This window comes from Carcharhinus amblyrhynchos, chromosome 11, assembly GCF_965287045.1.
Source record: "Carcharhinus amblyrhynchos chromosome 11, sCarAmb.v2.hapA, whole genome shotgun sequence".
In the NCBI taxonomy this organism is placed as follows: domain Eukaryota; kingdom Metazoa; phylum Chordata; class Chondrichthyes; order Carcharhiniformes; family Carcharhinidae; genus Carcharhinus; species Carcharhinus amblyrhynchos.
The window spans coordinates 79,534,023-79,547,000 of NC_137334.1; the positions used below are offsets into that span (position 1 = coordinate 79,534,023).

The 12,978-nt window shown below is 41.4% G+C and overlaps 2 protein-coding genes across 40 annotated transcripts in view; one reads left to right on the top strand and one right to left on the bottom strand.

The window, feature by feature from the left end:
• rif1 (replication timing regulatory factor 1) overlaps window positions 1–6,131 on the top strand; it is a 79,488-nt gene extending 73,357 nt beyond the window's left edge. The window contains exons 32-36 of the mRNA XM_080199412.1: window positions 188–265; window positions 1,340–1,455; window positions 1,645–1,798; window positions 3,840–3,948; window positions 4,956–6,131. Of these exons, the coding sequence (XP_080055538.1) occupies window positions 188–265; window positions 1,340–1,455; window positions 1,645–1,798; window positions 3,840–3,948; window positions 4,956–5,170 (672 nt within the window). The 3' untranslated portion in view covers window positions 5,171–6,131. The remainder of the gene's footprint in view (window positions 1–187; window positions 266–1,339; window positions 1,456–1,644; window positions 1,799–3,839; window positions 3,949–4,955) is intronic.
• Window positions 6,132–8,585: 2,454 nt separating this feature from the next.
• Window positions 8,586–12,978, bottom strand: part of neb (nebulin) — a 283,417-nt gene continuing 279,024 nt past the window's right edge. For all 39 annotated transcript variants that reach the window (XM_080199424.1, XM_080199416.1, XM_080199415.1 and 36 more), the window contains one exon: window positions 8,586–9,510. In XM_080199424.1, the coding sequence (XP_080055550.1) occupies window positions 9,337–9,510 (174 nt within the window). In that variant the 3' untranslated portion in view covers window positions 8,586–9,336. The remainder of the gene's footprint in view (window positions 9,511–12,978) is intronic.

Below are 12,978 nucleotides of genomic sequence, written 5' to 3' on the forward strand. Positions count from 1 at the left end.
TGTGCAACTTTTCTTGCTGTTCTTTATGTTGCATGCATTTCTTTTTATCTTTGTAAATGTTTGGCCTGTATGGAATTTAGTATGTCACTAAGTGGATTGGGTGTTATTATTTCATTAATGTATATCAGAACATTGGAGTTACTATAGTTATCTTAATTCTCAGTTTCATGTATTTTAATTTACGCAGTACAACACCACTCCAACTAAAGGTTTCCTGTCTCCAAGTGCTCGCAGCTCTGGCTATAAAAGTTCAAAGAAATGTTTGGTAAGTTGAAGACGTTCAGGTTTGTCTTGTGATTAAGTGGTGCCATGTCTTTTTTTTAAGCGATATAGGGGGAAATAATCAGCAGTACAGGCAGCATCTGTGAAGAGAGGGGTATTGTAACAAAAATCTAGGCAATGAATGGAAGAAGTGATTTCTAGATAAGGTAATTCCAACATTTGTAGTGGTATACTGGGTAGTACAATTAAACAGGTTGGTGACTTGCCCATTAAAACTGGGAAAAGTTAGACTTAATAGATTTTAAGCAAGTGAATGGTGAGGAACACTTGAAAAAGAACAAAAGGGGGAAGGTCTAATAGGGTAGATGACAAAAGAGATTAAATGACAAAAGATGTTGGTATGCAAAGTCAAAGGGAGTGATAGTGGGGCAAGTAAAGAAACAAAACTTGTGGCCAGAGGTGGTGTGACTGGCATGCTGCATCTGCCTTCAGAAAGCAGACTGAGAGTAAAACCAAAACCTGTAAAGATAAAGGAAACAATATGGAGGAAGGATAAATTCTGAAATTTTTTCGCTTTCCCACCTAGTTGAAAAATGAAGCACTGTTCCTCAAGTTTGCATTCAGCTTCGATGGAACACTATAGGAGGCAGAAGGCATGAGAGAAAAATAGCGAATTAAAGTGGCAGGCAACCAGAGGTTCAGGGTCACTCTTGTGGACTGAACAATCATCCAATCTATGTTTGGTCTCCACACTGAATAACAACACATTGTAAACAATGATTGCATGATACCAGATTGAAAGGACCACACACAAATTGGTGTTTCACTTGGTAGGAGTGTTTGAAAAATAAAGGCCACAAAATATCACTTGGGTCACTGATGTAGCATGCAACTGAAAACCACAGTGTTAGATTTGGATTTGATTTGTGTTAACAAAACTGAAAATGAACGGGAGAAGTGATTTCAGGATAAGGTAATTTCAACGTTTATGAGGGTATACAGGACAGTATAATTAAACAGTATGCAGTTTTGAATAATACAATCTACAAAATATCGAATTGAAATATGGCACTGAAATTATTTTTAATGCAAGTGCTTTTGTTTTAAACCCCTCAAGATCTCCGAGATGAGCAAAGATTCTGACGCTTTGTCTACAACTGCCGTGTATCCAGCTTTGATCAGCTGCTCTTTACCAGTAGAGATTATTTTACCCCAGCTTGCCTCCAACATGTGGTCAGTAAACCTTGGCATGCATTTAGTTGCAATATGTAATGTCATTTTAAAATGATGCTCTTGAATTCTAGTTGTACAGGGGGATGGCCTGTATTCAAACTTCTGTTCAATATTAAATTAATCAAGGTGTTGCAATGTAATTAGCCTCCCCCTACACCTGTACTGAATGTTCTGGTTTGCTCCTCCTAGGGCCCGAGGTCTAGGCCAGCTTGTAAGAGCCAAAAACATCAAGACCATTGGTGACCTGAGCTCACTCACAGTCACTGAAATTAAGTTGCTTCCAATCCGTTCTCCAAAAGTCTTTGTTGTGAAAAAGGCCCTCAAAGCCTTCTATGAACAGCAGGTGAGTGGTTTCTTGTAAACTGACATGCCCTGCCTGAAGTTGCCGTTTGCTAACGATTAGTTATATTGTCATGCTGAACTGTTTTAAATGCTTGAATTTTCTTTGTCTCCATGATTGAATTGTATTCTACTTTAGGATAACCAAATGGTTATCGTAAAGAAGGAGGCCATTTTTTCTATGGAATCCATGCCAAGTCTCTGTGAAGGGAGTTTACCTGGTTCCACTCTCCGGCCCTTTCCCTGTAGCCCTGCAGTTCTTTTCCCTTCAGCTGCCTAATTGAATCTGCCTCCACCACTCACTGAGGCAATGTATTCCCGATCCTAACCACATGCTGTGTAATACAGATGTATGTATTTCTTTTCATCATTTCTCTGATTCTATTGCCAATCACTTTAAATCAAATGCCTTCTGCTTCTTGACCCTCCTACCAAAGGGAGCAGTTTATTTCTATTTACTCTGCTTTGATCCCTCATTATTTTGAATATATTCTTCTGTCGATGGCTTGCCATATGATTGCAGGTGGATGTATGGAATGAGCAGATGAGCAATGATTCTTGGGATGGTTAAAATGCAGAATATAAATGGCCAGTTGGTCATGTTGAGGCTCGACTTAACTTTCATTTTACCATCAAACTCTTGGGCATGACCAGCCAGCAGGTTGTGCCAAAAATTATAAATCCAAGTAAATTATTTCTTGCCAGTGTGTGCTTTTAAATTCAATTTTCATTTAAATGTATTCCCATTGGTCCACTTACTTTGATCAAAGGTTATGTATCCATCATTTTAAAAACAGCAATTAGGGCTTTTCCATTAATCGCCACCTTTTCAAGATTGCAGATCTGCAGCTCTGTTGTACTTTCTGTATAGTTTATCCCCTCTACTTGAAAAGAGAGCCCTTCCATTGTGCATATGTGTTTATGGTGACCAGAACTGAACTCACCACTCCATGCCTGAGCAGTGTATAATAAAAGTTCAGAGTAACTTCTGTAGATTGACACTCGTCAGTTCCGACTGCTAGTACTGACACTTTGACTTGGTGCCTGATTTTAAATTGTCATCGGAAAAGATGCATACCATGCCACAGAGATTGCCAGGTCTCTGATCATATTTCTTTGCTTCACTGCTGACTGCAAAATCTGGGCCATGGACATCAGGAGGGCTTTATAAAGGAGGAAAGACCAATAAACCATTTGGTAACTGAAGGCAATTTGTTAATGGTAGGCTAAGAGCATGATGCAAAAGATGCTGGATTCAGGTGAATGTAGAGAGTTTATTGGGTAGGAGAAGTGGGTTAGAGAAATGGGGAGATGTGTGAGGAAATTTCAAGAGGTGGTGGTGGTAATGTCAGTGGATTGGTAACCTGGTGGCCCAGGCTGATGTTCTGGGGAAATGGGCTCAAATCTCACCATGACAGCTGATAGAATTTCAATTCTATTCATGAAATCTGGAATTGAAAGCTAGTCTCAGTCATGGTGACCCCAAAGCTCTTGTTAAGACTCATAAAAATCCCGCTGGTTCTCTGATTTCCTTCAGGAAAGGGAATCTGCCATCCATAGCTAGTCTGGCCCACCTGCAACTTCAGGTCCAAAATAGTATGGTTGACTCTTAAATACCCTCTGAAATGGCCTAGCAAGCTACTCAACTCAAGGGCAGTTTGGAATGGGCAACAAGTGCAGGCCTTGACAGCAATGTCCACATCCCGTGAACGAATGATGAGAATTCCAAATTGAAGCTGTGAGGACTGGTAGTCAGTGTAGGTTAGAAAGGTCAGGGCTGATGGGCAGGTGTGATTTTTCTGAATGATGGCATGGGTGATTGAGAAATACTTTCCAATGAACCTGTACCCAGGGAAGTAATGTCTTCCGCCTAGTTAGCCATATGGCTGAAGCAATCTAGTTGATGAATATTTCCAGAGAAGATTTTTTTAAAAATCATTCTCAGTTTCACTATTTTCTAGTTCTCATTTGCCCTCCTGATGTTTTATTGTTGTAATATGTTTAAAAAATCATTTTTAGTATTGTACTTGTATTTACTGTTTCAGAGGAAATCCCTTGGTTTAGATGAAGATTGTGTATTTGAAAACGAGAAGCTGGTAAATGGAACAGAGGATAGCAGTTACTCGAATGGTGATGACGAGAAGCTAGCAACAGGTAAAATTGAAGCTATCTCAATCGGATACCTTCAGTCATTTTAACTCATTTGAAGCTCAGGTGCAGGTATTCTAACCTGTGGAACATTGGCTAAGTATCGACGCCCAGAGCCATTCATTATGGGGACTCGGTGACAGAGTGGGTTTGCAACTGATTTTCATTTCTTATGTCTGAATTTGGATCCAATCATGTTTAAAGAATTTTCTTTGCTTCTAAATCAAGACTGTAAACTGTCTCAACCCTATTACTAATCTTGCACGACCAAACTAATTGTATTTTGGAATTAAGTTAGCTGTCACTGAAAACCCACAAGCATTAGTGATCTACGACTTTCTAGTCAGGTTTACATGGAGAGAAACAGAAGATGCTGGGATGGGGGGCAGTATCGCTGAGTTTTTTAGTTCCTCTTGTGCCATAGACGGATAGTTGGTGAAGCTCATGGTGACTCGGATCCCTGTGCTAAAATTCAAAATTGGAACACAGCGACACAGTGGTTCGCACTGCTGCCTCATAGTGCCAGGGACCCGGGTTCGATTTCCGGCTTGGGTCACTGTCTCTGTGGAGACTGTACATTCTCCCTGTATCTGCATGGGTTTCCTCTGGGTGCTCCAGTTTCCTCCCACAGTCCAAAAGACGTGCTGGTTAGGTGCATTGGCTATGCTAAATTCTCCCTCAGTGTACCCGAACAGGCACTGGAGTGTAGCAGCTAGGGGATTCTCATAGTAACTTCAAGCCTGCATGTCACACTAATTTAAAAAATGCTTCTCTTAACCTTTTCCATTGTAAACAGACTAACTTCAGTCTCTACATTACTAAAGCGCTCCATCCCAGAAGCCATTTTTGTAGATGTCCCCCCCGCCTCCAGTTCTTTGATTCTTCCTTAAACATGAGCAGACACATCTGTTTAAAACTGGTTAACAGCGAATCAGCTTTACTGTTAACCTATCTGTGTGCTGCTCATTTTAATATGAAAGCTACATTGACCTGTCTGTTTTACATTCTTTCAGATTTAGTCGAGAATGTGCCACCTGCTGTTACTCCTTCCACAGCCCTGGCTTCTGAGGTTAACGCCCTTTCTGCTCGCTTTTTCTCGGAGGACTTGAACGAGCACTCTGGGAGTCAGCTGTTTGCAATGCACCAGCAGCTGAGCAGCATGATGAACTGTATCATGGGGAATCTACGGTCTCGCTGGAGGTCACCACCACGTGAAGCTGCTGACTGATCTTACAAGTGATGTGAACTGGCAAAGTTCAACCAGAAGAATGGAGAGCATTGACTGCCTTACCCTGACTTCACTCTCCCCAAGAGGCTTAACTTTTCCTTACTTTTGATGATTTCCCCACACCCTTTAGATCGGTGTAATTTTCTTCTGCTGCTCCAGCAGTTGAGCCTTTGCCTCCACCTTAGAGGGTTGAGAGCTTGAATCTCAGCCTTTCCTGCTTTTCAAACCCACCTGTCCTCTTGTGGAGGTGTTCTAGTAAAATACAGCAATAAGTGGCCTGGTCAGAGTGGGGGATACAATCCAGCAGTGAGCACCTCTTGTTCTAGAGTAGCTCATCCCTTCTGGCTGATCCAGAGTGACATCACCAGCTGTGCCATTACCACAGGAGGGTGCCTTCCCCTGAAGGACAATGAAAGGGGCTCTTGATATTTAAAGAATGGGGTTGATGGGTGTATTGTTTAAAGCAATTAGGAATTCATTTCCTAAAGTAAGTGTTGACCTTACTCAATCCAGTGGACTGCTTTACAAAAAGACAAACCAAACGCAAGATGCTGGCAACTGGAAAGGACCTCAAATGAAAAAAAAATTATCTTTTTTATAAGCAGTAGGGGCAGAACTCTCATGCAGGAAGAGGACCATACATGGAGCTTTCATTTGAGAGACCCAGTACTGCTATGTAAATTGGTAAAAGTAGTTTTTTAAGAAGTGGAGATTTTCTGTCGGGTAAATAATTTTGTGATAAATTATATTGTTTTGCCAAATGTATTTTTGCTTTCCTGTTAGCAGAATATCGCAGTGGAATGTTGCTGCTATTTCTGTACCTCTGGCCATTACTTGACTTTTGTAGTGATGTTTATAGTTGCCAGAGTAAATCAGTGCACAGAAATGGAATCAGAGCTGCACTTTTTATTAAATTTGTGCTTCGGCTCACTCTTGTACAAATAAAATAAATTGCAATTTTTTTGTGTGTTTAGCGGGCTTTTTATTTGTCACTGATCTGTTTTGGTTTTACTAGCGCGCCTTTGCTCCAGCCTTCAGTGCATGTCTTACTCCAAACATGAACATTAGAGTTGAATTCTAGTACGGAGGTAAGCATGACTACAATAATGTATAACAGCATTCAACAATCTAATGCCAAGGAGCCTAGTAAAACTCAACAAAGATCAGGAAAAAAAAAGTTGGATATCATTCACCTCAGCTTGGACATTAGATGGAGCAAACTTCAGCACTATTACTGCAGCAAATTAGCATTGCTCCATCAGCAAAGGACTGCATGGGATGTCAACACCAAGTCTTTCACCACTCGGACTTAGACTTATTACATATTAATTACAGTTCTTTCATTGTTGCTAGGTCAGCCTCCAGGAAATCCTTATCAAATAGTTTGGACGTACTATTACCATAAGCAGTGCAGCAGTTCATTAAAGCTTTACACCACTCAAAAGCCACCAGGGCTGGGTAGTAAACTCCACACCTATATCATGAAAATGATTGATTAACAATATGGAGAAAACGTATCTGCACTATACCCAGAAGGCAATGAATAAATAGTGTGCATCAAATGGTTATCTTACTCCCAGAGATAGAAAGCTGTGAATTCGAAAGCCATTTCGTACAAAATCTAGACTTATTTTGGTACAGTGTTGAGCATTAAAGAAGTGAAAGCAATCTAGTCCTTTCTGTGACCTAAGCAACTGGATGTTCTAACTTCTTTAGAAAATCAGAATCCCTATAGTGTAGGAGATCATTTGGCCTATGAAGGCTACACTGACAGCAAGAACCAGCTATCCCTGTAACCCCATCTATTTACCTTGCTAATTCTGAAGATAAGGGGTAATTTAGCATAATAATTCAATAGTTGATTTAGCTTCATAAATCAACCTAATCACATCTTTTGGAGTGTTGGAGGAAACCCAAACAAATAGGGCGAGTGTGTGCAAATTCCACTAACTAACCTGAGGTCAGAATTGAATGTAGGTCCTTGAAGCAATAGTTCTAACCATGGTGCCATTTATGGAGGGTTTTTTTTTGGAAAATTGCATTCCTCAACACTGACTTTGCAAATTAAGCTAGAAAATGCTAGTAATAAGTAACTGCTATGTTAATGTTTAATGCCTTCAGTATCAAACATTTTGGTCACAAATTAGCTCTGCTGTATTTGTGTTTCTCTCTGCTAGACAGGGAAAGCTGAGATGCTGGGTTTTCTTGATCCTCCGCTTAACTGAGCTGTAGCATCTTCAGATGCAAATAGAAAGGATGGGAAAAGATAATTAGGAAATCTGTTACAATAGAGACTTTGGAGGGGGGGGGGGGGTGGTAACTTTTTTTTTTGCACATGTTGAACCACTGTTTTACAGATAGAGCTTGATGTGGGAATTCAAAATTTGCACGTACACTAAAGGTATAGGCTATTCGGCCTCTTGATCCTACTCTGCTATTTATTAAAATTATGGCCTCAAGTCCCCATTCCTGCTTCACCCATCCCCACCCCATAGCCAAATCCTTGACTCCTGTTGTGAAGTTGCATATATAAAAAATGTGTTTGATAAATGTAAATAGTGAAAAGCAATGCTAAAACAAAGAAGAACTGTAGCACTGTCTCTTTAAAAAGCAAGTCTGTGTGCATGGATTTTAAATGGCAAAGAGCAGGCTCCAGAAACAGGTAAGCAGTCTGTTACAATTCAACCAAAACAGGCTTTTGAATTGGACCAATGAACTTACAGCAAACAATGGAATTCAAACGTGAGGGTTGATGATAGCCTCAAGCCACTCAAGTTGCAGGAATACTGAGAGGTTAATCCAGGTATCTAAACCTGGAAAAGGTGGGATAACTGTCAGAGTATGGTTGCCACCTCTTGCGTTGGAAGGAGGGTAGGTGAGGGTCTCAGGTAAATCCTGCAGTTTCATGTATGATCATAAAACCACCATCAAAGTAGAGAGACCAAAAATATTCCAAAGAGAGCATCACTGGAGAAAGTTCATACTTCCAAAAAGCACCTGGTTGTGTAATAGTAAAGAGTGACTGAATTCTGTAATGATTCATTATTCCTGAATGAGTCTTGTAATATTTGGACAGCATTCTATTGGAATTTTATTCAGTTTGTTAATTGTTTTAATAAGTTTGTCACCAGTTTAAAAATAAAGACCTGTTAATTATTCATGATAGAGTCAGATCCTGCTTTAATTTACCTAAATCAATAACTTCCTACAACCTCTCAGACACTGGTATAAGATTACGAGGTGAGGTATATACCTTTGAGTGATTCCAAAATCGAAAGGAAAAAAAATCACCTCCACATCGTAACACTCCTTTGTTGCTGAGTATTGGATGTGATGAAGAGATTAAAACTAGAAATTAACAATAAATTCTGGGACCCTGCAGTGCATTCATTTTAAAATGACTACGGCAAAGACGTTGTGCAGAAACTGAGCTTTATTTGACCCCACAGTTTAGTTATCAGGTGTTGAAAAAACAGACAATACATGTACAAGTCAGCCTTGAGTAAGTGAAGTAGGGAGGCTCTTAACATGTTCCTTAAATCACCTCTTTCAAAAGGGTCTCAAATTATGGAAACTAAATATTCCAGTGACAACATGGTTTTAAAGCTGTTGTACGGAATTTGCAAACTAACTACACGTCAGGATACAGAAACCACATTACGGGGTTGATTAAATCCGGTTGTACTACTGCAACCTCTTTCAACCATGACCAAAAGTGATGCTATTTAACACATCTTGCATTCTTCAAAATGAGACCATCCCCAGTTTGTTTTGGGTATAACATTATGGAGCGCATCTCTGAATACAAGTTAACTGTTCTGACGAGTTAAACGTTGGTTAAAATACACTGAACACCCTAATTACTAAATGGCTTCTTTACATCAGAAATACAGGTGCACCAGGAGAACAACATAGGCAGCATTTTTTTTTAAATGTGCCTAGGATTTGTCGTAAATTCTGTAATTTGGGCTAATAATAGACTTGGATGTACAATGGGAAGGAAATGGAAGGTTATTGTACTTATCCTTTTATCTCCCCTAAGAAATTGAATCCTATTTGAGAAAATTGAATGATAGGTTGTGTTGTAATTTGCATTTTTGTTTTAAAGTGGGGGGAGGGGGGAATGGGGGACGAGGGGGATATCTGCAAGGAAAAATCAACCTAGCTTAGATGGCATCCACATAGTTAGCAGGCAGCATGCCTGTCATCCCAGTCCTTTGTACAGTACCATACATCCATCCTTCATCAATGGACTGAACATTCATGAGGACATCACCATCTTTGAAAGAGACTTCATCGGCATCAGCTGCTGAATAATCGTATATGGCACGGTAGGTTTTCTGTGGGGAAAAAAGAATTCATTGAATCTCTACAGTGCAGAAAGAGGCCATTTGGCCCATTGAGTCTGCCCCAATCATAATCCCATCCAGGACCTATCCCGATAACCCCACTTACTTACACTACCAAGGGGCAATTCAGCATGGCCAATCAACCTAACCCGCACATCTTTGCATTGTAGGAGGAAATCAGAGAGCCAGGAGGAAACCCACGCAGATGTGGGGAGAATGTGCAAACACCACATAGACAGTAACCCAAGCCGGGAATCGAACCTGGGCCCTTAGTGTGAGGCGGTTGTCTAACCTTTGTGCCACCGTGCCGCATGTTTAGATTGTTATCTGGTTGGCACCTGTAAGAGGTTTTACTGTACAGTGCATGCTGATGTGTCCCTGAGCTGCACAAATTATTGACATCAGATCAATAACCAGCCTGATATGTTAGCGTAGGGAGAGAAGCATGAGGTGCAGTGAGTGAGTGTACCTGTGCGGCTGACTAGTAGATTGCAGCAGTGTGACTAGAATTATCAAACAAGTTGGGAAGATTATTTTTTTTGATTGCTGTGGCAAAACGTGAAATTAACTAAAAAGAGAATTTAGTGTCTCGCAACTCAGAAGCTTTGCGGTAATGGATTATGTAGATCCCTCCACCTCTTGATGTGTAAATAGTGCACAATCAAGTACTGAGCCTTGTATCATATCCAGTACTAAGCACCTGAAAAGTTCAGAACATTTGGCTGATGGGGTGCAGGGGGACACAACAAAGAAATATAGAAACTAGAAGCAGGAGGCGGCCAAATCATTATGATCATAGCTGATCATCAAAACCAATATCCTGATCCCTCTTCACCCCATATCACTTGATCCCTTTAGCCCCAAGAGCTATATCTAACTTCTACATAAGAACATGAGAAATAGGAGCAGGGGCCATCTAGCCCCCTCGAGCCTGCCCTGCCATTCAATAAGATCATGGCTGATCTGTCGTGCTCAGTTCCACATTCCCGCCCTCTCCCCATAACCCTTAATCCCCTCGCCTATCAAAAACCTATCAACCCACGTCTTAAAAATATTGGACGACGCAGCCTCCACCACTTCAATGGGCAGAGAATTCCAGAGATTCACCACCCTTTGAGTGAAGAAGTTCTTCCTCAACTCCGTTCTAAACCGTCCCCCCTTTATCTTGAGGCTGTGCCCTCTAGTCCTACTGTCCTTTCTGAGCAGGAAGAGCCTCTCCACCTCTATCCTACCCATCCCATTCAACATCTTATACGTCTCAATGAGATCTCCCCTCATTCTTTTAAACTCTAACGCGTACAAGCCGAGTTTATTCAGCTTCTCCTCATAGTTCAACCCCCTCAACTCCGGAATCAGCCTAGTAAACCTCCTCTGCACTCCCTCCAAGGCCAAAATATCCTTGCGTAAGTGTGGCGACCAAAACTGCACACAGTACTCCAGCTGCGGCCTCACCAGTGCCCTATACAGCTGCAGCAAGACCTCCCTACTTTTATATTCAATCCCCCTCGCTATAAAGGCCAACATCCCATTCGCCTTCCTGACCACCTGCTGCACCTGCAGGCTGGGTTTTTGCGACTCATGCACAAGGACCCCAAGGTCCCTTTGCACCGTCGCATGCTGCAGTTTTTCGCCACGTAAGTAATAGTCCTTCCTACCATTATTCCTACCAAAGTGGACAACATCACATTTGCCAACATTAAATTCCATTTGCCAGTTCCTGGCCCATTTGCCCAGCCTATCTAGTTCCTTCTGCAGACTCTCCACACCCTCTGCACAATTTGCCGTTCCACCAATCTTGGTGTCATCAGCAAATTTCGACACCATACACTCGGTTCCCTCCTCCAGATCATCTATATAAATGGTAAATAGCTGAGGCCCCAGCACCGACCCCTGGGGTACTCCACTAGTCACCAACCACCAATCCGAATAGCACCCATTGACCCCCACTCTCTACCTCCTATTTGACAGCCAATCCTCTATCCACGCTAACACCCTACCCCCAACTCCATGCCCCCTGACCTTCTGCAATAACCTCTTGTGAGGCACCTTGTCAAACGCCTTCTGAAAATCAAGAAACACCACATCCACCGGCTCGCCTCTATCCACTGCCCTAGACACATCCTCATAGAACAATCAGATAACATTTTAGCCTCGACTACTTCCTGTGATAGTGAATTCCACACATTCACCACCCTCTGGGTGAATAAATTTCTCTTCACCTCAGTCCTAAAAGATTTACCCCTTATCCTCAAACTATGACCCCCTAGTTCTGGACTCCCCCCATCATCAGGAACATTCTTTCTGAATCTACCCTGTCTAACTCTGTTAGAATTTTATAAGTTTCTATGAGATCTCCTCTCACTCTTCTACACTCCAGTGAATATAATCCTAACTTAGTCTCTCCTCATATGACAGACTTGCCTTCCCAATATACAGCCTGTTAAACCTTCACTGTACTCCCTCTATAGCAAGGACATCCTTCTTGTAATCCAGGTCATTGATCCACCTCAACCAGGAAATGGTATGGTCATCATTAGGGAGTGAACATTTTGTACAGTGATGTGTTCATGTACATTCATTCTCAATACAATTGTTAACTCAAGCAAACTACTTCACCCAAACCAAATAATATCTACTAGTACCATCTTTAAAAAAAAGACTGAGCACTTCTGCATTAAATAATGCATTTTCTAAGCAAGTACAAAGTACAAAGCAGGGCACTGCCATTCCCTATGGTGAAGACTAGAAAAAAAGAACACTTGTTTGACTGCAGGGGAAAATGCTGAAATGATCAGCTATTCTGTGAAAAGAACACATGGTGATCACAGGGATAGATGATAGTGCGGTCACCATGGAATCAGCAGCCCACGTGCCAACCCGATCACTGATGGACGTTGAAACCTCCCTCAAGTTTGCCTTATTGGATTGCTTTGGCAACTACTTCATTTCCTGTGTTTTCCAGGTTGGCAAGATGTCACAAGTGGTGTGCCACAAGGATGAGTGTTGGGACCTCAACTGTTTACAATTCATATGAGCGATTTCGATGAAGAAATGAACGGGATGTCTGTCAAATTGGCTGATGACACAAACATAGGAAAGTAAATGGTAAAGAGAACTCAAAGAAGCTATTAAAAAAAATACTTCCTGGCTCCCCAGTGTCAGATGTGGGGGATATCCCAAAAATACATTGGAGAATCCCTCTCAGAGGTTTCCAAGTAAGGATTTACCCAGCAATTGCCCTAAAGCACTAATTTCCCCGGGCAATTATATTGCATTGGAAACCATTTAACAAAGCCTTTTAAATTGCTAACTTTGGATGGTTCTACCAGTGATATGCTAATTGTTACTCTCAAAGAGTTGGAAGAAATCACTTTTAACTTCAGTGTAATATCTTAAATACCCAGACTGAGTCTTGTATGCGTCACAGCAACCCACCCAGTCCCTCCCCCCATCAGTATT